Genomic DNA, 23,617 nt, shown 5'->3' with positions numbered 1-23,617 from the left:
TTGAAATTCCCCTCGATTGGTGGCTATACTCTGTTAAAGCGGCGGGCGACCAGGCTCTCCCTATTGATGAGGCCCGCTATCTTAATCCTATGCATTTCCCTGTAAATAGCTTTCTGTATGAGAAAGGGCATGCCTGGGTCCCCCTCCCTTCTCGTTCCCTCCACTCCACACACACACACACACACACACACACACACACACACACACACACACACACACACACACACACACACACACACACACACACACACACACACACACACACACACACACACACACACACACACACACACACACACACGCAAACTGTAAAGAGCCAAATGACAGCCTAATACAGGAAGGGTTTTGTAGCCTTAACTCTTGTTCAGCTACTCCCGTTATTGCATCCCATTCAGGGTCATTTAAGGCGGGTACATGTCATGTAAGACGGCCCCCTCACTTTGTAGGCCGCTTTAAGGTGATGGCTGTAGGCATCAACTCCACTAGGTCATCTTGTCACAGACAGAGGACGAAGAAGAAGTGAAAATAAGAATTAAAATGAAAGATGATCCGCAGGTTTTTGTTCTGTGCCTTGGTGTCATCAGAAGTTTAATTTAGATTAAATTGAAACAATCAAAGCTTTCATTTCGCCTAAATAACATGTCTAATTGGCATAATTGTATCAGAGAAAGATCTTGTTGATTGGTGATATTAGACAAAAAGCATGTTTGGTTTCTTATAAGGCCCAGCCCAGGCAGCGTTCCATGGGGATAGTCCCTAAAATCCATTCACCCCACGAGTTTGATGGGAGCTACAGCAGGAAAATAAAAATGGTAAGATTATAGACCTGTTTATGCCGTTTAGGTCCATTCTGTAACGAGGCAGTAGCAACACGAGAGTGACCATCATTTGCCAATGTCTTCAAAAAAAATCGTGTCCCTCTTAGCAGAATTAAAGTTTATTAGCCTATTTATGCTAGTATGGTTTAAGGTTTAGGTCGACCTGAAGGTAGGCTACCGACCATTATTTAAATGGGTAACCATGACAACCGAGTCCTGATTGGCCACCCAGGCACAGGAATTAAAGGAGAGCGTCACCCAATCTGAATACGGACGTGCCTCGCGCCAGCACAGCCGGGCACAGTGATGCGAAACGTGTCCACGTGAGGTGAGCGAAGGCGAAGAAGTGGAACCTAAAAACAAAAGATGACAGAATAATAAAAGAAAGGGCTATTTACAACAACAGCAAAATAATAACTTTGCTACAGCCCCATGCAACGTATTCTCTACAGCGTGGAAGAACAGGCTTTTCAGGTGACCATTTTTACGCAGCCCGTCAATGAAGAGGAATAGGTGCTTTTTAAATTCACCTTTCTATCTTCTGGATTCTGGATTGTGACAAGTGCCAGGACAGGACAGGGGCGTCCAGAACCAGAAGTACCGAAAAGGAACTTCGGGGAGTGTTCACCTATAGCCTGCCTTTAAACGGTAGGGGATAGGGTCTTCTCACCGCCCACCCACCTGACGGAACATTCGCGTCTGCTTTGTCCCAAACCCCGGAGCCAAGACGTTGCTGCGCAGAGAGCCGTGTGGCCCCAGACCCAGCACCGGAACCCGCGTGGGAAGGTCGGTCCTCGGTGTCCTCCAGACAGGCGGGATGATGGTCCACTGCGCCGGGTGCGACAGGCCCATCCTGGACCGGTTCCTGCTTAACGTGTTGGACCAAGCCTGGCACGCCAAATGCGTCCAGTGCTGCGAGTGCAACTGTAATCTGACAGAGAAGTGCTTCTCCCGGGATGGGAAGCTCTATTGTAAAATTGACTTTTTCAGGTAAGGATTCAGATTGGGGATTCAGGCGTAAAAGCAGGGCTTGCCAAAAACTCAGTAAGGAGAATTATAATCATCCTGCTTCTGAAGATTGTCATTCTGGATTATGTTTTCTTGTTTTTTGTTCGCCAGTGGATTTGTTTAAAATCAAATGCTCAAATTGGATTTCATGTCACAATGCTAAAAATAGCTCTCGTTTTAAGCGTCCCTCATATAATTAACCAGATATTATTATGCAGGCCTACACATTGTTTTGTGGAAATGTATATGGTTTACCAAGGCCTATTTCACAGGATAGATTTCACCTATAAGTGAGATAGCATACATATAAGTTACTTGAAATGTTTAAGAATGTCACTTCAAAATAATACTATTTATAGTCAATAGAAGTAATATTGCAGTCATGGCACATTGGCATCTTGGCATTTAGTGTCACATTGGTTTTGCAACAAAAATCATATAATTATTAGGCCAATAAATTCATCATAGTTATAGGTTCACTTTGAGTACCACAATAATATTTAGCATTTTGAAAGAACCATATAATAATTGCCTAATATGGCCACGTTATCACTCTTTGTCCGCATGACGTGTGTGTTCTTAAAGAAACAAAGTGTGTTTTCTGACAATACGAAGCATTAACTTAGTTAATAATTGTTATTATGACACCAATAATATCACTTGTATTTATAAATTCATATTATGGGAATATTCTGAATATTATGTGGGCTTGAATATTCACACTTCTCTTAAGCCATTCATGCAGACATGACAGTTTAAATCTATTTATAAATCAGCTACATTTTCCTCAAACTCGTACTCTCTGCTTCCACTTTTGTTTGTTCCAATATATTTTAAAACCTCCTCATTAGGCCTACACCATCAGCTCAGTTCTTCAAAGAGTTCCATGTAATTCAGTGATAAGTATAGGACCTTGTTTGTAGCATCATAGCAATTATTTATGTGTCAGCTTTTTCCCGTCTCCCCAAACAAATTGTTTAATGACATGTAAGGCCCAGTGTTTAAGCCTTTGTGACGGCATTGTTGCCCCCAAACGACCTTGACCATCATATTAGCCAGCTCCCATCAAGCAGTGGATTTAAATGGCCCAACCATTAGCCAGGAGAAACAGTAATCACCCTAACGTGGCCATTTGTTGTGTAAGTAGAGCGGTGGCCTGCACTCGCCGCACCGGAGGAGGCTGGCCCGGGCGGTGCGTGTAAAAGGCTACAGTGCAGCGATACTATTGCAAATGGATCGAAAGAGATTCCGTAGACTACATTAGTGTTCAAATAAAGGGGGCTGAACCGCTCGTTCAGTCGTGCCCTCGTGCAACCGCTTCCCCAAATCCAAAACAACAGCCCCCCACTCACACCCTCAAACACACATTATCTCCAATACTCGTATTATAATTGAAATATTTTCAATTCCTGCATTTATTTTCGTCCTGGAGGCGACTCCATATTGATGAGAGAGAGATTACCAAATCAGCATGAGGCGCATGACGAGGTTTCTGGCTCGTGATGAGTTGGATTAGGCCTATTTATTTCACATCCGAGAGAGAAACACAAAATAAGGCTTCCCATTCTCCATCACTTTATGTAGGCCTACATTAGCATACCTTTTCTTCCAATGCAACACAGGCATTTTCAACCATTTACCTTCTCGAGTTATCCCTGGAAATGTTGAGACGTTGAATTATGCTATTGTATTCGTCTGTCTATCTAAATAATACAAGTCTATCCACCAAGGTTTTTGCATGTGAAGAGGGTGAATGTGGATTAACAGAGATTTTCACGGTAAAAACGTCCTATTCGGTTTAATCCTTGGATATCTCCGTGGTCACATTGTGCTGACTGTCACTAATGCGTTAACGTGGGTTTATTAATATAACAGCTCCATAAAAAATGTAAAAATTCATGTTTTTCTATTCAATGTTGAAAATCTGTCTAGCGCACATTGTAGGCTATTTCGTATCAAGTAGGATGTTCGATTTGAACGAAAATTTGTTCGAAATAGGCTACCTTTTCTTCAATTATGTCAAAGATGTAATAGCCTGCTATAAAACAAATATATTAAGTATGTTATTTATTATTTATTAAGGTGATGTTATTGTTACTACTATTGTTATTATTAGGCATATTATTATTATTATTAAAGGCTATCTGTTGTCATTGTTGAAACAGGCCTTTTATCTTGTTATGTACAACCTCTTTACGAGAGATTTAGTTACATTTCGTGGTTGCAATTATAAATTCAGGCTATTCACAAAAACATCTGCATTGCCCACAGTTGCATAATTCACTATAGGCCTATAATTGTCCTTTCTTTATTAAGACTCACGCTGGTTGAACGCCGCCTACTTTATTTCCAGTTAAAACTGTACAATTTCCCGCTCGAATTCAGGATGTTGTTAACTATTTTAGTCTCAGAGTGATTTTACATCAACATGCTTGTTGTCTCTGTCCTCTCGCTTTCTTTTCAGGAGGTTTGGGACGAAGTGCGCAGGATGCCTCCAAGGCATCTCTCCCAGTGATCTGGTGCGCAAGGCGCGCAGCAAGGTGTTCCATCTCAACTGCTTCACGTGCATGGTGTGCAACAAGCAGCTGTCCACGGGCGAGGAACTCTATGTTATCGACGAAAATAAATTTGTTTGTAAAGAAGACTACCTGAGCTCAGGGGCGATCAAGGAAGTCAACTTGAATTCAGGTAATTATTGTTAAAGGCCCAGTGCAGTCAAAAACGTGATTTCCTGTGTCCCACACTATACAGTTGGAATACTATGAACTTGTGAAAAAGATTATAATGCCCATTTAGTGGAAGAGCTGTTTGAAAATTCATTTCAGCCTGTTTTGGTGGGATGGAGTTTTGGACTGCCTGGTGACATCACCAGGTGGTAAATGAGTTAATATACAAATAAGAAAGAGAGTTCTAAACCTCTCTGCCAATAACAGCTATTTCAATCGTCTCCTCCCCACTCAGACCACTCTCAGACATTCCTAACAAAATTATTGCTTGAGAAGAATAGCTAAGAAGCTATTTTTGTTTCTTTTTTTACCATTTTATTTGACAATAATCACAGTAAGATCACTTGTTACCCAGAGATGATTTGATTTTGAGATAAAAACGGCTGCATTTGACCTTTAAGGGTTTCAAAAGTGAGTCTTCTTATATTACTACACGGATACAAACATATCAGTGTTCTGTTGGTCTTGGAAAATGTCTATAGGCCCACTGATGTCTGAAAATAAGGGACCGTTTTTCTTTGTTGATTTACTGATTGTTTCAACGTGGGATCTCACGTTACCATACACTGGTACACATCCAACCAAACCCAAACCATAGACTGCTTATGGTGGGAAATGAAACGACTTGTTGATGATATGAAACTCCACTGCTGCTTGGATGTATTTGTTGGCATCCTGAAATGGGATAGCCTATATCACATATTTACAAATCCCACTGCAAACTAAAATGTATGAATTCGAAAATGTTTATGTTACTCTGCACCTTTAAAAAAAGAAAAGTATCCAGAGGCACAACCTATATAGCCACCGGCCGCGGTAGCCGGGTTGAGTCGACACACCACCGTCAGGAAATTCAGAACCATGGACAGGGTGGGTGTCTGAGCGTCAGCTCTGGCTCTGCGTGATTCGCCTGCGTCCAATCTCACCGCTGTTGAAGTAGTCTTATATATGGATACATATTTTTTATTCTATTCTGTTTGATTCTATTCTCTACTTTCCTATTTTAGCTGCAGTGTCGTATAGCGCCCTAACGTCACATGGTCAAACATGTGTAGGCCTATATGGAGAATTCGTCTGCAAATTACTTCTCCTCTAATTATCTCAAAACAAATATCTCTAAAATGTAATTATTTAAAGACGTTGATATTGATGAGAGATTACGCCGATATGTTGGGTGTTTGGAACCCACATTGATAGGCCTCAATCAACAACAACAACTGTCGGAAAATCGTATTGTGTTCGAGGAGTTGTCAGGCTCCCATCACTGGCACTCGATTTTGGCTTTAGATCAACAAGGTGACGGATAACATGTGTATCATCGAAAGACGTGACATTGATTTTAACCCCTCGTTGCGTGTCTGTTGCTTCAAATATGAACAACATATGACGACTGACATTATTGCTGGCTCAATGGGCCGCATATAGAGCATGTGTAGCCTAGTGTTTGATGATGTTCCCCAACAAAGCATCTCCGCGTCGCTGAATGCATCTGACCATATAGCTAAGGCTTATCAATGCTATAATTTCCTGTTTGATACATTTCTCAAACAGCCATCCCCTCGGACAATGACATGCTGTTATCGCGCGACGCAGCGGGTCCTTGGGGATCCGCTGTATAGGCAGCCTAGCTCCATTTTTTTGTTTCACGTTACATGCATAATTTCTATTTCCATACGTCGATCCGCTTCAGGTCACACGCGGGCACGGTTAAGTTGGTTACACCTGTTTTATTTGTGACTAGATTTAAACGGGTAAATCCAGACATTTAGACTGTTTCATATGGACTTGGTAAAGTGTATTTTTTCATGTAAAAGGCACTCAAAGGGCTTCCATAGGCTATTTGTATTTTGTGAGGCGTCATTGTTCCACGTATTCTGGTTTATTTCTGATTAGACAGACTACATAATTAATCTAGCAGCACACAGAAGGCCTCATGATATCTCCGATTGAGACCTTTCCATTCTCTCTCGTTCCCCAGTGTCATCATGCACAGACAGAAGTTTATCGCCGGACCTCCAGGACCCGATGCAGGACGACACAAAAGAGACGGACAATTCCACATGCTCAGATAAGGACATGAACAATAACGAGAATGAGGAGCAGAGTTCGGGTACGAAGCGGCGAGGTCCGCGAACCACCATCAAAGCCAAGCAGCTGGAAACGCTGAAGGCTGCCTTCGTGGCCACGCCGAAACCCACCCGACACATCCGAGAACAGTTGGCCCAGGAGACGGGACTCAACATGCGGGTTATACAGGTAGAATGGTATTATATACTTCACTTGAGACGATACATGTTTGGTTAATAAAGAGCCTGGTTTTTATTTGGCCAAGTTAGAATTTCTACTCCCATATGTTATAGAATACAATCGAATAGAATGGATGCTCTGGGTGGATCTGTTGATTTCCCAGGTCCAGTGGAAAAAACGTTGTGTTTTTTTCTATTTGTGTTTGATGAGCACCGCTAGGTTTTGATAGACTACTGGTGTTGTAAGCAACGTGGGCCTGTCTGCTGTCTTCGACATTCTTGATGAATTAGAATAGATTGGATTTTAATTTTCCCTGAAATTAGAGCGAGATTTAATTGAAGACATAATTGACAAAGTGAGAGTGAGAAGAAGAAATGTCACAACAGGTTACTATGAGGTTATTATCTAGTCCAGATCCCCATAACTATGTAAAATGAAATAGGCCTACAACTGACCTACCTTTCTATGGAGGGAAAACACATTTGGAATAAAATATGAGAAAAATACCTTTTAATGAAAACGTTGAAAACAAGACACATTCAAATGAAATGCTGATTGACAAATCCATAGGATCGTCATAAGATCAACTCGAGAGTTATTGAACATCCCTCTCCGGGAAATAGGAATGGGGTCTAGAAACCACAATATTAATTCCAGATGTTTATAGCTTTTGTGATATTTTTGTAATATTTAGCTACACTATCATGCGATAAAATAACATAATTGAGATTGCTATTTCTTTAAAATAAGTTTTTAGTAATCACACATTGGCAATTGGCTAGGCTATTTATCTTCTATTGTATATTGACTCCTGTTTGATAGTTTTGGTTCTTTAAAACAACACAGCAATTACGATTTGATTAATATGAATGAAAGATGGAAGACGTATGTTTTTTAATAATATGACAGGAATATTATATTTTCTGTTGATTTCTTATTTATTCTTAAAGAAAGTATAATAACCAGATAGCATGCACTGTCAAAAGTGGGAAAAGAGGCTTTGTATAAAAGACATAGGCAATCCAATATGTACATATTTAAATATGTATCTGTAGCCATAGGCATTTAAATGTTGGAAATATCATGCACTGTTAATGGTTTTAACAGCCAATAATTTAACAACAGTGTCATTACAAAAAAAGCCCACAGCACTGCACAGAAATATTGTGAACAGGTGATGCAGGAAGGTGTTATAGAGGTATAGTAAAACAGTTTATTAACATCCCAACCAAGACAATGGAGACGTTTTAGGGAGCAGTAGTTCAGTTCAGTCAAGGAAGTGAAAATACTCCTTTATTTTCAATAAGGATTTTTCACTTCCTGAATTGACTGAAATAAAAACTGAATTGACCTCTGTTAGGGAGAGCTGATGTGAGATCATGATCACTGTGAGTGAGAGGGACATAACATTACTGTTTACGTCCTGGAAGTGGAAATGTGGAATTTATCATCTCTGCTGCCCAACACACTCAGGTCTCCAGGATTTTAGTCTTAACCTCTATAATTCTCTGCTCTTTGTGACACACATACGCACACACATGAACAAACTCATGCACAGACACACTCTCAAGCACGCACGCACACACGCACGCACGGTCACACACACACACACTCACACACACTCTCTCTCTCGCTCTCTCTCTCTCTCTCTCTCTCTCTCTCTCTCTCTCTCTCTCTCTCTCTCTCTCTCTCTCTCTCTCTCTCTCTCTCTCTCTCTCTCTCTCTCTCTCTCTCTCTCTCTCTCACTGTCAGTGTCTGGGTTCAGACTGTGTTAGGGTGATTAGCACCGTCTCTGCCAGCTGAGATGTGGCTTTTTGTGCGCTTACAGTAATTATCACTGATTTCCCAGATTTACATATCGTACTCCCCCCTCGCTCCTCTCTGTCCTCACTCATTTACTGCCAGACAGTCTCCTCTCTTCTCCTCTCCTCTTAGACCAGGCCATGCGTAGTGTAGTGTAGCACCTTCCCACTTTCATGTCTCCACAACACTGAATCCATCCCTTCATCTCTGATTAGCAACAACATAATGCACTGTGATATATAAAACCAAGATGGTGGCCAGTTTCATGGCCATCATCTCCCCCCTCATTTGCTGTGTAGTAACTGCCGATGCACCCTGAGCAGGGAGCCCTCTGGTGTGTGTGTGTGTGTGTGTGTGTGTGTGTGTGTGTGTGTGTGTGTGTGTGTGTGTGTGTGTGTGTGTGTGTGTGTGTGTGTGTGTGTGTGTGTGTGTGTGTGTGTGTGTGTGTGTGTGTGGTAATCCCTAAGAAATGCTCTCTCAAGGGGAGTGAAAGCATTTCCATAAAAATGTACCCTACAGTAAGACAATTGTTCTCTGTAGGCAGGTGTCGTCTTTGCTGGGAAAAACATGGAGAGGAATGCCTAAGTGGTTTTAGGTGTTTTTGTGTGTGTTTTATTTGTTAATCTCCAACACAGTGGGATTGTGCCTTTGGTGTAGCCTAGCTGGTGTTAACATGCATTATTATTCCGTGCCGATGCAGAGGCACAACAAGAAATGGGTTATGTTTTTAGAATGCGAAGCTCCATATGTTGGACATTTTAAAATTTTTCTAATTCTCCATTGTTCCTGTACAAATACTTTATTTGACTCCATTCATGACTGTTTTCATTCCTCTGCTTCCTAAGTTGTGTTGGGTTGAGGCCTGCTGAGTTGTGTTGTAATAAGGCCTGCTGAGTTGTGTTGGGTTGAGGCCTGCTGAGTTGTGTTGGGTTGAGGCCTGCTGAGTTGTGTTGTTGTAATAAGGCCTGCTGAGTTGTGTTGTAATAAGGCCTGCTGAGTTGTGTTGGGTTGAGGCCTGCTGAGTTGTGTTGTTGTAATAAGGCCTGCTGAGTTGTGTTGTAATAAGGCCTGCTGAGTTGTGTTGTTGAAATAAGGCTTGCTGAGTTGTGTTGTTGTAATAAGGCCTTCTGAGTTGTGTTGTTGTAATAAGGCCTGCTGAGTTGTGTTTTAATAAGGCCTGCTGAGTTGTTGTATTTAGGCCTGCTGAGTTGTGTTGTTGTAATAAGGCCTGCTGAGTTGTGTTGTTGTAATAAGGCCTGCTGAGTTGTGTTGGATTGAGGCCTGCTGAGTTGTGTTGTATTGAGGCCTGCTGAGTTGTGTTGTTGTAATAAGGCCTGCTGAGTTGTGTTGTAATAAGGCCTGCTGAGTTGTGTTGTTGAAATAAGGCCTGCTGAGTTGTGTTGTTGTAATAAGGCCTGCTGAGTTGTGTTGTTGTAATAAGGCCTGCTGAGTTGTGTTTTAATAAGGCCTGCTGAGTTGTTGTATTTAGGCCTGCTGAGTTGTGTTGTTGTAATAAGGCCTGCTGAGTTGTGTTGTTGTAATAAGGCCTGCTGAGTTGTGTTTTAATAAGGCCTGCTGAGTTGTTGTATTTAGGCCTGCTGAGTTGTGTTGTTGTAATAAGGCCTGCTGAGTTTTGTTGTTGTAATAAGGCCTGCTGAGTTGTGTTGTAATAAGGCCTGCTGAGTTGTGTTGTTGTAATGAGTCCTGCTGAGTTGTTGTAATATGGCCTGCTGAGTTGTGTTGTTGTAATAAGGCCTGCTGAGTTGTGTTGTATTGAGGCCTGCTGAGTTGTGTTGTTGTATTGAGGCCTGCTGAGTTGTGTTGTTGTAATAAGGCCTGCTGAGTTGTGTTGGGTTGAGGCCTGCTGAGTTGTGTTGTATTGAGGCCTGCTGAGTTGTGTTGTTGTAATGAGTCCTGCTGAGTTGTGTTGTATTGAGGCCTGCTGAGTTGTGTTGTTGTAATAAGGCCTGCTGAGTTGTGTTGTTGTATTGAGGCCTGCTGAGTTGTGTTTTTGTATTGAGGCCTGCTGAGTTGTGTTTTTGTATTGAGGCCTGCTGAGTTGTGTTTTTGTATTGAGGCCTGCTGAGTTGTGTTGTTGTATTGAGGCCTGCTGAGTTGTGTTGTTGTATTGAAGCCGGTGGAGTTGTGTTGTTGTATTAAGGCCTGCTGAGTTGTGTTTTTGTATTAAGGCCTGCTGAGTTGTGTTGTTGTATTGAGGCCTGCTGAGTTGTGTTGTTGTATTGAGGCCTGCTGAGTTGTGTTGTTGTATTGAGGCCTGCTGAGTTGTGTTTTTGTATTAAGGCCTGCTGAGTTGTGTTGTTGTATTGAGGCCTGCTGAGTTGTGTTGTTGTATTGAGGCCTGCTGAGTTGTGTTTTTGTATTGAGGCCTGCTGAGTTGTGTTTTTGTATTGAGGCCTGCTGAGTTGTGTTTTTGTATTGAGGCCTGCTGAGTTGTGTTTTTGTATTGAGGCCTGCTGAGTTGTGTTTTTGTATTGAGGCCTGCTGAGTTGTGTTTTTGTATTGAGGCCTGCTGAGTTGTGTTGTTGTATTGAGGCCTGCTGAGTTGTGTTTTTGTATTGAGGCCTGCTGAGTTGTGTTTTTGTATTGAGGCCTGCTGAGTTGTGTTGTTGTATTGAGGCCTGCTGAGTTGTGTTTTTGTATTGAGGCCTGCTGAGTTGTGTTGTTGTATTGAGGCCTGCTGAGTTGTGTTGTTGTATTGAAGCCTGCTGAGTTGTGTTGTTGTATTGAGGCCTGCTGAGTTGTGTTTTTGTATTGAGGCCTGCTGAGTTGTGTTGTTGTATTGAGGCCTGCTGAGTTGTGTTGTTGTATTGAGGCCTGCTGAGTTGTGTTGTTGTATTGAGGCCTGCTGAGTTGTGTTGTTGTATTGAGGCCTGCTGAGTTGTGTTGTTGTATTGAGGCCTGCTGAGTTGTGTTGTTGTATTGAGGCCTGCTGAGTTGTGTTGTTGTATTGAGGCCTGCTGAGTTGTGTTTTTGTATTGAGGCCTGCTGAGTTGTGTTTTTGTATTGAGGCCTGCTGAGTTGTGTTGTTGTATTGAGGCCTGCTGAGTTGTGTTTTTGTATTGAGGCCTGCTGAGTTGTGTTGTTGTATTGAGGCCTGCTGAGTTGTGTTTTTGTATTGAGGCCTGCTGAGTTGTGTTGTTGTATTGAGGCCTGCTGAGTTGTGTTGTTGTATTGAAGCCTGCTGAGTTGTGTTGTATTGAGGCCCAGTGAGTTGTGTTGTTGTACCTGCTGAGGCACATGGAGAGAACCTATAGAAAATAGTGTGTGTGTTGTGTTTTTTTGTGTTATTGACTGATTCATTGATTTTATTGGATGATAAAAAAATATACTGACCGCCATATCACTGATTACTAAACAGCTCCAGTGTGATTTCTGGGTGTTGTGGCTGTGTGGCTGTGGCTCTTTAACACCTGCATCCTTGTTGGAACTGAACCTACACTCTGCTTCTCACTCACATCCATATTCCCTAACGAGGAGAGGCTGAACATTTTTCTTTTAGGCACTTTTTAAAATTGTATTTATTTATTTCACCTTATTTAATCAGGTAGGCCAGTTGAGAACAAGTTCTCATTTACAACTGCGACCTGGCCAAGATAAAGCAAAGCAGTGCAACAAAAACAACAACACAGAGTTACACCTGAGATAAACAAACGTACAGTCAATAACACAATAGAAAAATCAGTATACAGTGTGTGCAGATGAAGTAAGGAGGTAAGGCAATAAATAGGCCAATAGTGGTGAAGTAACTACAATTTAGCAATTTACACTGGAGTGATAGATGTGCAGATGAGGATGTGCAAGAGGAAATACTGGTGTGCAAATGAGCAGAAAAACAAAAACAAATATGGGGATGAGATAGGTAGTTGGTTGGTTGGATGGGCTATTTACAGATGGGCTGTGTACAGCTGCAGCGATCGGTAAGCTGCTCTGACAGCTGATGCTTAAAGTTAGTGAGGGAGATATAAGTCTCCAACTTCAGTGATTTTTGCAATTCGTTCCAGTCATTGGCATCGGAGAACTGGAAGTGAAGGCGACCAAAGCAGGTGTTGGATTTGGGGATGACCAGTAAAATATACCTGCTGGAGCGCATGTTACAGGTGGGTGTTGCTCTGGTGACCAGTGAGCTGAGATAAGGCGGAGCTTCACCTAGCAAAGACTTATAGATGACCTCGAGCCAGTGGGTTTGGCGACGAGTATGAAGCGAGGACCAGCCAACGAGAGCTTACAGGTCGCAGTGATGGGTAGTATATGGGGCTTTGGTGACAAAACAGATGGCACTGTGATAGACTGCATCTGATTTGCTGAGTAGAGTGTTTGAGGCTATTTTGTAAATGACATCGCTGAAGTCATGGATCGGTAGGAAAGTCAGTTTTACGAGGGTATGTTTGGCAGCATGAGTGAAGGATGCTTTGGTGCGAAATAGGAAGCCGATTCTAGATTTAATTTTGGATTGGAGATGCTTAATATGACTCTGTAAGGAGAGTTTACAGTCTAACCAGACACCTAGGTATTTATAGTTGTCCACATATTCGAAGTCAGAACCGTCCAAAGTAGTGATGCTAGACGGGTGGGTGCGGGCAGTGATGGGTTAAAGAGCATGCATTTCATTTTACTAGCATTTAAGAGCAGTTGGAGGCCACGGAAGGAGTGTTGGAGAAGACACATTTTCATCTTGTGTCTGGGTTGGACAGTGTCCATGTTTGTTAGTTTACCTCCACCGCCTCCATCCCACTTTGTCCCGATTCCTCCCATTTCTCCAGTAATCTAACTTATATCTAAGTGGAGCCCTTTATTTCTATAGGTGATGTGCCTGAGAAAAGCTATTTTCTGGATCTGAATCTATTTGCTGTGTTGACACTGGTCTCAAGACAGCAAACAAAACAAAAAACGATCATTGCAGAATGTACATAAAATGAGCAATGCTACAGAACTAGAATTCCTGTGTGAGAATAGCAAGCATAGTTAAATAGCACTCCAAGTCTGTGGAAGGGACCATGTACAAATGGACAAAATAACAAACGTCTGAAATTAAGGTGGATTTAATTTGATGGTGATTTTATTTGATGATGATAGGAGTGGGCCTTGTCATTTTAACTTCCTTGTCATTTAACTACCTTGTCATTTTAACTACCTTGTATGTAGTTTTTAATTTGTTTTTAATTCTCTGCAAAGTATGTTGTAACGCTAATGTGAAATGGATTATGAATACATCTGGTGAAGTAATGGACTAGAAATAAAGTTAGATTTGATTCAACTTTGATTACGACATTCTGTGTGCTTGACACGCTTGTCTAAAATGCAGTATAAATCAAGTTTGTTCATTCCGTGAAAATGATCTAAACTCAAAGAAAAATAGTTTAACTTAATTTGATCTGATAACAATCTTTGATCTTTTTCTTGGTCCTAGTTGTGTAACTCTTTCCTCTCCGTCCTCATAGTTGTGATGTCATTTGATAACTCACTGTCTCTTCCTCTTCGTCCTCATAGTTGTGATGTCATTTGATAACTCACTGTCTCTTCCTCTCAGTCCTCATAGTTGTGCTGTCATTTGATAACTCACTGTCTCTTCCTCTCCGTCCTCATAGTTGTGATGTCATTTGATAACTCACTACCTCTTCCACTCCATACTCTAGGTGTGATATCATTTGATAACTCACTACCTCTTCCACTCCATACTCTAGGTGTGATATCATTTTATAACTCACTACCTCTTCCACTCCATACTCTAGGCGTGATGTCATTTGATAACTCACTACCTCTTCCACTCCATGCTCTAGGTGTGATGTAATTTTATAACTCACTACCTCTTCCACTCCATACTCTAGGTGTGATATCATTTGATAACTCACTACCTCTTCCACTCCATACTCTAGGTGTGATGTCATTTTATAACTCACAACCTCTTCCATCTCCATGCTCTAGGTGTGATGTCATTTGATAACTCACTACCTCTTCCACTCCATACTCTAGGTGTGATGTCATTTGATAACTCACTACCTCTTCCACTCCATACTCTAGGTGTGATGTCATTTTATAACTCACTACCTCTTCCACTCCATACTCTAGGTGTGATGTCATTTGATAACTCACTACCTCTTCCACTCCATACTCTAGATGTGATGTCATTTTATAACTCACTACCTCTTCCACTCCATACTCTAGGTGTGATATCATTTGATAACTCACTACCTCTTCCACTCCATACTCTAGGTGTGATGTCATTTTATAACTCACTACCTCTTCCATCTCCATGCTCTAGGTGTGATGTCATTTTATAACTCACTACCTCTTCCACTCCATACTCTAGGTGTGATGTCATTTGATAACTCACTACCTCTTCCACTCCATACTCTAGGTGTCATTTCATTTGATAACTCACTACCTCTTCCACTCCATACTCTAGGTGTGATATCATTTGATAACTCACTACCTCTTCCACTCCATACTCTAGGTGTGATGTCATTTTATAACTCACAACCTCTTCCATCTCCATGCTCTAGGTGTGATGTCATTTGATAACTCACTACCTCTTCCACTCCATACTCTAGGTGTGATGTCATTTGATAACTCACTACCTCTTCCACTCCATACTCTAGGTGTGATGTCATTTTATAACTCACTACCTCTTCCACTCCATACTCTAGGTGTGATGTCATTTTATAACTCACTACCTCTTCCACTCCATACTCTAGGTGTGATATCATTTGATAACTCACTACCTCTTCCACTCCATACTCTAGGTGTGATGTCATTTTATAACTCACTACCTCTTCCATCTCCATGCTCTAGGTGTGATGTCATTTTATAACTCACTACCTCTTCCACTCCATACTCTAGGTGTGATGTCATTTGATAACTCACTACCTCTTCCACTCCATACTCTAGGTGTGATGTCATTTGATAACTCACTACCTCTTCCACTCCATACTCTAGGTGTCATGTCATTTGATAACTCACTACCTCTTCCACTCCATACTCTAGGTGTGGTTCCAGAACCGTCGGTCTAAGGAGCGGAGAATGAAGCAGCTGAGTGCTCTGGGGGCCCGGCGGCACGCCTTCTTCAGAGGGCCCAGGAGGATGAGGTCCATGGGGGGACGACTGGAGGACCCAGACATACTGGGGCCTGGGGCCTACGGATACTACACAGGTAAAATACACTCCCTGTTTGAGTGGTAAAAACAGTCACTGTTCATTGTATTACATCAGATATTACGATTTTGTCGGTTTGGTATGCGCGTTGAGTAAGAATGGTACCACCTGTTGGAAGACAATGCTCATTGTTAGCTTACAAGTGATCCTTGGTGAAGATTTTAGTGATACACAACACACATTACCCCCAACATGGTTTTCGTCAGGAATGCCATTGCCCACCTCTGTGCTGTCCAGCTCTGGCTAAACTGTGGGGTGACAAGTGTGTCGAATGCTCATCAAGTGACCTACTGGAACAATGTAGAGGATTCTGAAATCTAGAAGTGAAAAAGAATGTTAAAAATAAGGCAGAATATTCTGGAATGGGCTGAAGTGAACAACCATATAATGATTAAAAACAAGAGCATGTGTTAGTTAATTGTCAGTACAATGCTGAATTATTAGATTTTTAAATTGTACCTTTATTTAACTAGACGAGTCAGTTAAGAACAAATTCGTATTTAAAATGATAGCCTACCAGGGCACAGTGGGTTAACTGCCTAGTTCAGAACGAGAGAGTTTTTCCCTGTCAGCTCTGGGATTCCATCCAGCAACCTTTCATGTACTGGTCCAATGCTCTAACCACTAAGCTACCTGCCTGCTGAAGAGAGATGTGTCTGAGGAATGAGTCCTATACTGCAGTGGTTCCCAAACTCTTTCACTCAGGCCCCCCTTCCAGCATTGGGGAACATCCTGCGCCCCTCCTGCGCATGAGAGCACCATGTATATTTCTCTGGGCACAAGCACTGTTCATGACACAAACTGTTCACACCCCTCTTCTTGGCGAAGAGAAGATGTTGCAGGTTTAAAACTTCTTTCCTGCAATTCTACAAATCTTGTAATGAGGTGCAGATACATGTTTTCAGTTTTAAAGCAAATGTTCATGCAATTCTATACATTTTGTAATGTCTAATGTGTATTCATGTGACATTTGAGTGACTGAAACATTACAACAACATCTATGGGTTTAAAAAACCTAGCTAAACAACGTTAGCTGCCATGGCTGACATAAATATCTCTCTAAGGTCTGCAATGACATGACAAGAGGAACTGAAATTGCACCTTGTAAAAAGCTGGACTGAGTTCCTTAAAAAATGTAATACAGTGCCTTGCGAAAGTATTCGGCCCCCTTGAACTTTGCGACCTTTTGCCACATTTCAGGCTTCAAACATAAAGATATAAAACTGTATTTTTTGTGAAGAATCAACAACAAGTGGGACACAATCATGAAGTGGAACGAAATTTATTGGATATTTCAAACTTTTTTAACAAATCAAAAACTGAAAAATTGGGCGTGCAAAACTATTCAGCCCCTTTACTTTCAGTGCAGAAAACTCTCTCCAGAAGTTCAGTGAGGATCTCTGAATGATCCAATGTTGACCTAAATGACTAATGATGATAAATACAATCCACCTGTATGTAATCAAGTCTCCGTATAAATGCACCTGCACTGTGATAGTCTCAGAGGTCCGTTAAAAGCGCAGAGAGCATCATGAAGAACAAGGAACACACCAAGCAGATCCGAGATACTGTTGTGAAGAAGTTTAAAGCCGGATTTGGATACAAAAAGATTTCCCAAGCTTTAAACATCCCAAGGAGCACCGTGCAAGCGATAATATTGAAATGGAAGGAGTATCAGACCACTGCAAATCTACCAAGACCTGGCCGTCCCTCTAAACTTTCAGCTCATACAAGGAGAAGACTGATCAGAGATGCAGCCAAGAGGCCCATGATCACTCTGGATGAACTGCAGAGAACTACAGCTGAGGTGGGAGACTCTGTCCATAGGACAACAATCAGTCGTATATTGCACAAATCTGGCCTTTATGGAAGAGTGGCAAGAAGAAACCCATGTCTTAAAGATATCCATAAAAAGTGTTGTTTAAAGTTTGCCACAAGCCACCTGGGAGACACACCAAACATGTGGAAGAAGGTGCTCTGGTCAGATGAAACCAAAATTGAACTTTTTGGCAACAATGCAAAACGTTATGTTTGGCGTAAAAGCAACACACCTCATCACCCTGAACACACCATCCCCACTGTCAAACATGGTGGTGGCAGCATCATGGTTTGGGCCTGCTTTTCTTCAGCGGGGACAGGGAAGATGGTTAAAATTGATGGGAAGATGGATGGAGCCAAATACAGGACCATTCTGGAAGAAAACCTGATGGAGTCTGCAAAAGACCTGAGACTGGGACAGAGATTTGTCTTCCAACAAGACAATGATTCAAAACATAAAGCAAAATCTACAATGGAATGGTTCAAAAATAAACATATCCAGGTGTTAGAATGGCCGAGTCAAAGTCCAGACGTGAATCCAATCGAGAATCTGTGGAAAGAACTGAAAACTGCTGTTCTCAAATGCTTTCCATCCAACCTCACTGAGCTCGAGCTGTTTTGCAAGGAGGAATGGGAAAAAAATTCAGTCTCTCGATGTGCAAAACTGATAGAGACATACCCCAAGCGACTTACAGCTGTAATCGCAGCAAAAGGTGGCGCTACAAAGTATTAACTTAAGGGGGCTGAATCATTTTGCATGCCCAATTTTTCAGTTTTTGATTTGTTAAAAAAGTTTGAAATATCCAATAAATGTCGTTCCACTTCATGATTGTGTCCCACTTGTTGTTGATTCTTCACAAAAAAATACAGTTTTATATCTTTATGTTTGAAGCCTGAAATGTGGCAAAAGGTCGCAAAGTTCAAGGGGGCCGAATACTTTCGCAAGGCACTGTATATAGAGTATATATATAGTATATATAAATATCTATATATATTGTATATAATAATAATAATTGGGGGGAAACCCGCACTCCCCCTGCCGACCTCTCACGCCCCCACAGTTTGGGAACCACTGCTAAACTGGAACAGAGCAGCGTCCGTCCACTGTAATTACAAGGGAACCTTGAAGGATGGAACATGAAGGGAGGGATGGGAGGAAGGGAAGGAGACAAAACCTTTATACCCCTCTCCTAGCTCCCTCCATTCTCAGCATTCCGCTTTTCACGCCCTTTTGTGCCTTGGTGGAGCAGTGGCATCTGTATTAGCAGCACTACTCCCTCCATCCCCCCGGTCTTCTACTGCTGCTGCGTGTGTGTGTGTGTGTGTGTGTGTGTGTGTGTGTGTGTGTGTGTGTGTGTGTGTGTGTGTGTGTGTGTGTGTGTGTGTGTGTGTGTGTGTGTGTGTGTGTGTGTGTGTGTGGGTGCGTGCGTGCGTCCGTCCGTGTGTGTGTGTGTGCGTGCGTCCGTGCGTGTGTGTGTGCGTGCGTGCGTCCGTATGTGTGTGTGTTATTCTAACACCTCTCTCTCTCTCTGCCCCTCCCCCTTTCTTCCCACGGCTGCTCCAGGTTCAGGTTGATTCTCAAGGTCTGACGTAGCTAGCAGGGTTCTGTTTGTGGGACTCAATAATTAGCTTGTTTATTCAGTTTGGAGCAAAAAAACAGGGTCATCATTGCATTGCTAGTGGATTTATTCTTCCCCTCATTATCACAGTTTGTAACATAAGGTGTCTTGCTGATGTCGTAATGTAAAGGAGAAACATTTCTCTGTCTTGTTAGAAACAAAGCATAATGAAATGCTGACTACATTTAACTGATCTTGACATAACGTGTGTGTGTGTGCTAGATTGATGATTTAAGTTGGATTAGGTAGTAAAATCAACATCATATACTACTATACAGTACATTAAACAAGACGTTCATATATTTGATGTGTTTTGGTTAATTATTTGAGCTCCTTCCCTCTGTAATACTGACATAAAGAATACCCACTAAAATATAAAGAGTATGGTGCCTAACTGAAATGTAGAGCGTGTGATTTTAATTTCCTTTTTAAAGTTTAGTCGCTTTGAATAATAAAGTAAGAAAAGTCAACTCACAAAAGGATGAGTGGAAGCACTCAAAATCTTGGAAATATAGGAGATAAAAATACATTTTTTTAAGTGTGTTTTCACTTTAACAGAAAGAGTGAACCAAACCATTCCCTAACCCATTTCGTCCCTTCACCTAGTACCGGGGTGAATTTAAGAAGTTTAGACATGTTTTGCACTTTTACTTTTCAGCTATACCAGTCCCTTCCCCTCCTTGTTATAATGTAACTTAGGCTACTAAATAATGCAATTATTTACTAAATCTTGAATCTTGATGTAGGTCCATTTTTAGAAGGCTGTTAGATTCAATGTCAGTGATTTTGAATGTTGCTATATCAACTGCTTCATCTGTGTGCTGCACAATTAATTTCCTCATTAGATGATTTGTTTTCTAATCAAATCGTCTCTCCCCTTACAGAGTACCAGGGCGACTACTACGGAGGGGGCAACTATGAATTCTTCCCCCACGGCCCTCCCTCCTCTCAGGCTCAGTCTCCAGCAGAATCCCCCTACATCCATGGAGGGGCCATGGAGGGCTCTGTGTCAGCCCACCACCCCTCTGACGACCAGAGGTTCACGGACATGATCTCCCACGCAGATACCCCCAGCCCAGAGCCCGGCCTGCCCAGCTCCCTGCATCCTGTCCCTGGTGAGGCATACGGAGGAGGGCCCAGCCCACCATTCTCCCTGGCTAGTAACTCCAGCTACAGCGCCCCCATGTCCCACCCTGGACAGGAGATGGGAGAGACCACCGTCTGGTAGACTAGAGCCTGGGTCTGGGAAAGGGATGAGGGTTTCGTTGGGGGGAGGGTGAACTTCCCATTTTCGATTCAATCTACACGGGAGATGAATTTGAAGACATTATGAATAAGTAGTTATGAATTAAAAATGGCAATTATGTATTTGTTAATGGGGATTTTTCTATTCACGGATTCACGTATTTTTGAATTGACTTGCTGAATTGATGGAGTTGAAATGGAGTTGTTCCCCCTGACTCTTATCCTTCACGTGAAGGACTGAGGATGGAAGATGGGGTGGCTTTGCTGGACATATCTGAACTTTGTTGTACTATTCGCTGCCCTATTCGGACCCGTTAGTAGAAATACACTCCCACCCACCTCTGTGAAAAATGAACTGGGATTGGATAAAGAAAGACAGCGGTTCCTCTTGCCCCAGTATCACCCCCCCCCACTAAGGACACGTGATATTGCAGAGAGATAAAGAAAGACAGCGGTTCCTCTTGCCCCAGTATCACCCCCCCACTAAGGACACGTGATATTGCAGAGAGATAAAGAAAGACAGCGGTTCCTCTTGCCCCAGTATCACCCCCCCACTAAGGACACGTGATATTGCAGAGAGATAAAGAAAGACAGCGGTTCCTCTTGCCTCAGTATCACCCCCTCACTAAGGACACGTGATATTGCAGAGAGATAAAGAAAGACAGCGGTTCCTCTTGCCCCAGTAACACCCCCCCACTAAGGACACGTGATATTGCAGAGAGATAAAGAAAGACAGCGGTTCCTCTTGCCCCAGTATCACCCCCCCACTAAGGACACGTGATATTGCAGAGAGATAAAGAAAGACAGCGGTTCCTCTTGCCCCAGTATCACCCCCCCACTAAGGACACGTGATATTGCAGAGAGATAAAGAAAGACAGCGGTTCCTCTTGCCCCAGTATCACCCCCCCACTAAGGACACGTGATATTGCAGAGAGATAAAGAAAGACAGCGGTTCCTCTTGCCCCAGTATCACCCCCCCACTAAGAACACGTGATATTGCAGAGAGATAAAGAAAGAATACAAGCCAAAAGGAACGCTTTATGTATTTTATTTTTTGGTTTCAAAACTGTCTTGGTTTTTTATTCTAGCCTACTGTTTCTTAAAGGCACAGTGTTGTAGGTCTAACTGGTCAGTTCCTCTTCTGCATAACAGATGTTTTACTGGTACATCAGTCTCCTATTGTAATATTGCTTCCAATACAATGCTCAAATACAGACAAATACACTTGTTCAGTGTTTTAACTGTTTCTAAGCACAACCACCTTTGATTTTAGCTTCAACACCAACGAGATAAACCCTTCAGGGGCTGTAGTGCAGAGCAGATATCTGCTTGATGACAGAGATGACAATAGTCAGTTTAGTGTGAAGGCAGGAGAGTCATTTGCGGTAGCCAGATAAACATGTTAGATACCAAAGACATTCTCATTGACAACACTCATGTGATCCCTTTTATAGCTTTTGAACAACTCTACTGCAGCTTTCATAAAGGCCCATAGTGACATACATGAATTATTCTGGAATTCTATACAATATACATGCACATACATTCCTCACCATTTTGGCCATCAATTCTAGTGATGTGTTCCTGATAGATGGTCTCACTGTTCTCGTATAGGATCTCTATATGGTTATTCAGAACACACACATGCTTAAGCCGCGCATACACACACACACACACACACACACACACACACACACACACACACACACACACACACACACACACACACACACACACACACACACACACACACACACACACACACACACACACACACACCCCTCTCTAATCAAGGTCCCCTCCACACACATATCCCTCGTGCCCATCCAGGCACCCCTGTCAGTCCCTCTCTTTTCCTCTCCTTCTCCACTTCTCCTGATCTTCCCTTTGTTAGTGTCCCTTTAAAAAAGCATGTTTTAATGGAAATGATTTTCAAAAGAACATTGAAGCCATAATGGAGAACGTCCTTCAGCAGCTGAGGTCTCCTTCTTCAATAGACAGAAAACTAAAGGAGGAGCCAGACAACATCTGTGACTTGCTGCCCGTCTGTCTGCCTGGCAGCCTGGTAACCATCGCCACCTAGTGGTTAGATAAGACAACTAAAGAGAAGGCTTTCCATCAGCCGAGTGTCAAATCAAATCAAATTGTATTTGTCACATGCGCCGAATACAACAGGTACACCTTACAGGGAAATGCTTGCTTACAAGCCCTTACCTAACATTGCAGTTTAAAAAAAATAGAGTTAAGAAAATATTTTCAAAATAAACTAAAGTAAAATGTAAGAAATAAAGAAAGCACTACAATAAAATATCAATAATGAGGCTATATACAGGGGGTACCGGTATTGAGTCAATGTGCGGGGGTACAGGTTAGTCAAGGAGTGTGTGTGATGTGTATGTGACTTAGGACTAGGCTTCAGGGACGAATATTTAGGTATGCAGGGACACACACAGTCACACACAGACAACACACACACACACATCCAAAATGAAGGTGACAAATTAGCTACAAAATGACAAGTACACTGTCTGGGCAAGCGACAAAGAAAATTCCAACTGCATACACAGCATTTGGATTTCAAACAATGTCATGCATACTATCTGTTCCCTATGAGTTATTATTTCTATCCTATTATTGAAATAATAATATCGTTGGTCTCTGTATGGGATCAAAACGAGGAGTACAGTGTCCACATTTATTGAGGTATATCTCCACAATGTAAATGAGAGAGAAAGAGAACGAGAAAGAGTGTGTGTGTGTGTGCGTGTGTGTGTGTGTGTGTGTGTGTGTGTGTGTGTGTGTGTGTGTGTGTGTGTGTGTGTGTGTGTGTGTGTGTGTGTGTGTGTGTGTGTGTGTGTGTGCGTGCATTCGAGAAGCTGAAGGAGAATGGGGGGTATTGTTTCAGTGTAAATAGTACTGATAACAAAACATCTCCTCTTGTACTACATTAGGTCTGGCTTTCTCAAACCTATGTTTGATACAAGGAATGGAGTCCCCCAACCCTTACTCAATGGTAGGAAGAAGACATTTGGGTAAGCAATAATAAAAGCTCAACCTTTTCCTTTATTACTACCACCTAGCCAATCATTTCAGATCAACACTAGTGCCTAGGGGGTAGGGGCTAGGGGGTAGTTTCTTCCACCTGCTCAGGGTAGAATTTGTC

At 42.2% G+C, this 23,617-nt stretch overlaps 1 protein-coding gene across 1 annotated transcript; it reads left to right on the top strand.

Moving 5' to 3' along the window:
• The first annotated feature begins 1,132 nt into the window (after positions 1-1,132).
• On the top strand, positions 1,133-21,668 carry LOC118375855 (LIM/homeobox protein Lhx5-like). The gene is made up of 5 exons (XM_035762483.2): positions 1,133-1,808; positions 4,291-4,514; positions 6,531-6,808; positions 15,605-15,770; positions 20,094-21,668. Exons 1-5 carry the CDS (start codon positions 1,636-1,638, stop codon positions 20,435-20,437), a joined length of 1,185 nt encoding a protein of 394 aa, XP_035618376.1. The 5' UTR covers positions 1,133-1,635; the 3' UTR covers positions 20,438-21,668.
• Positions 21,669-23,617: the final 1,949 nt, after the last annotated feature.

The sequence above is a fragment of the Oncorhynchus keta genome, chromosome 12, assembly GCF_023373465.1.
Source record: "Oncorhynchus keta strain PuntledgeMale-10-30-2019 chromosome 12, Oket_V2, whole genome shotgun sequence".
NCBI classification, from domain to species: domain Eukaryota; kingdom Metazoa; phylum Chordata; class Actinopteri; order Salmoniformes; family Salmonidae; genus Oncorhynchus; species Oncorhynchus keta.
The sequence above is the reverse complement of the archived record's forward strand: the minus strand, read 5'-3'. Positions and strand labels throughout refer to the sequence as shown.

Excerpts from the sequence above, each read along its gene's own strand:
- LOC118375855 (XM_035762483.2), top strand. The coding sequence starts at position 1,636 with ATGATGGTCCACTGCGCCGGGTGCGACAGGCCCATCCTGGACCGGTTC. Across the intron at positions 1,809-4,290 it reads TGTAAAATTGACTTTTTCAG|GAGGTTTGGGACGAAGTGCG; the intron begins GTAAGGATTCAG and ends CTTTCTTTTCAG. Across the intron at positions 15,771-20,093 it reads GGCCTACGGATACTACACAG|AGTACCAGGGCGACTACTAC; the intron begins GTAAAATACACT and ends CTCCCCTTACAG.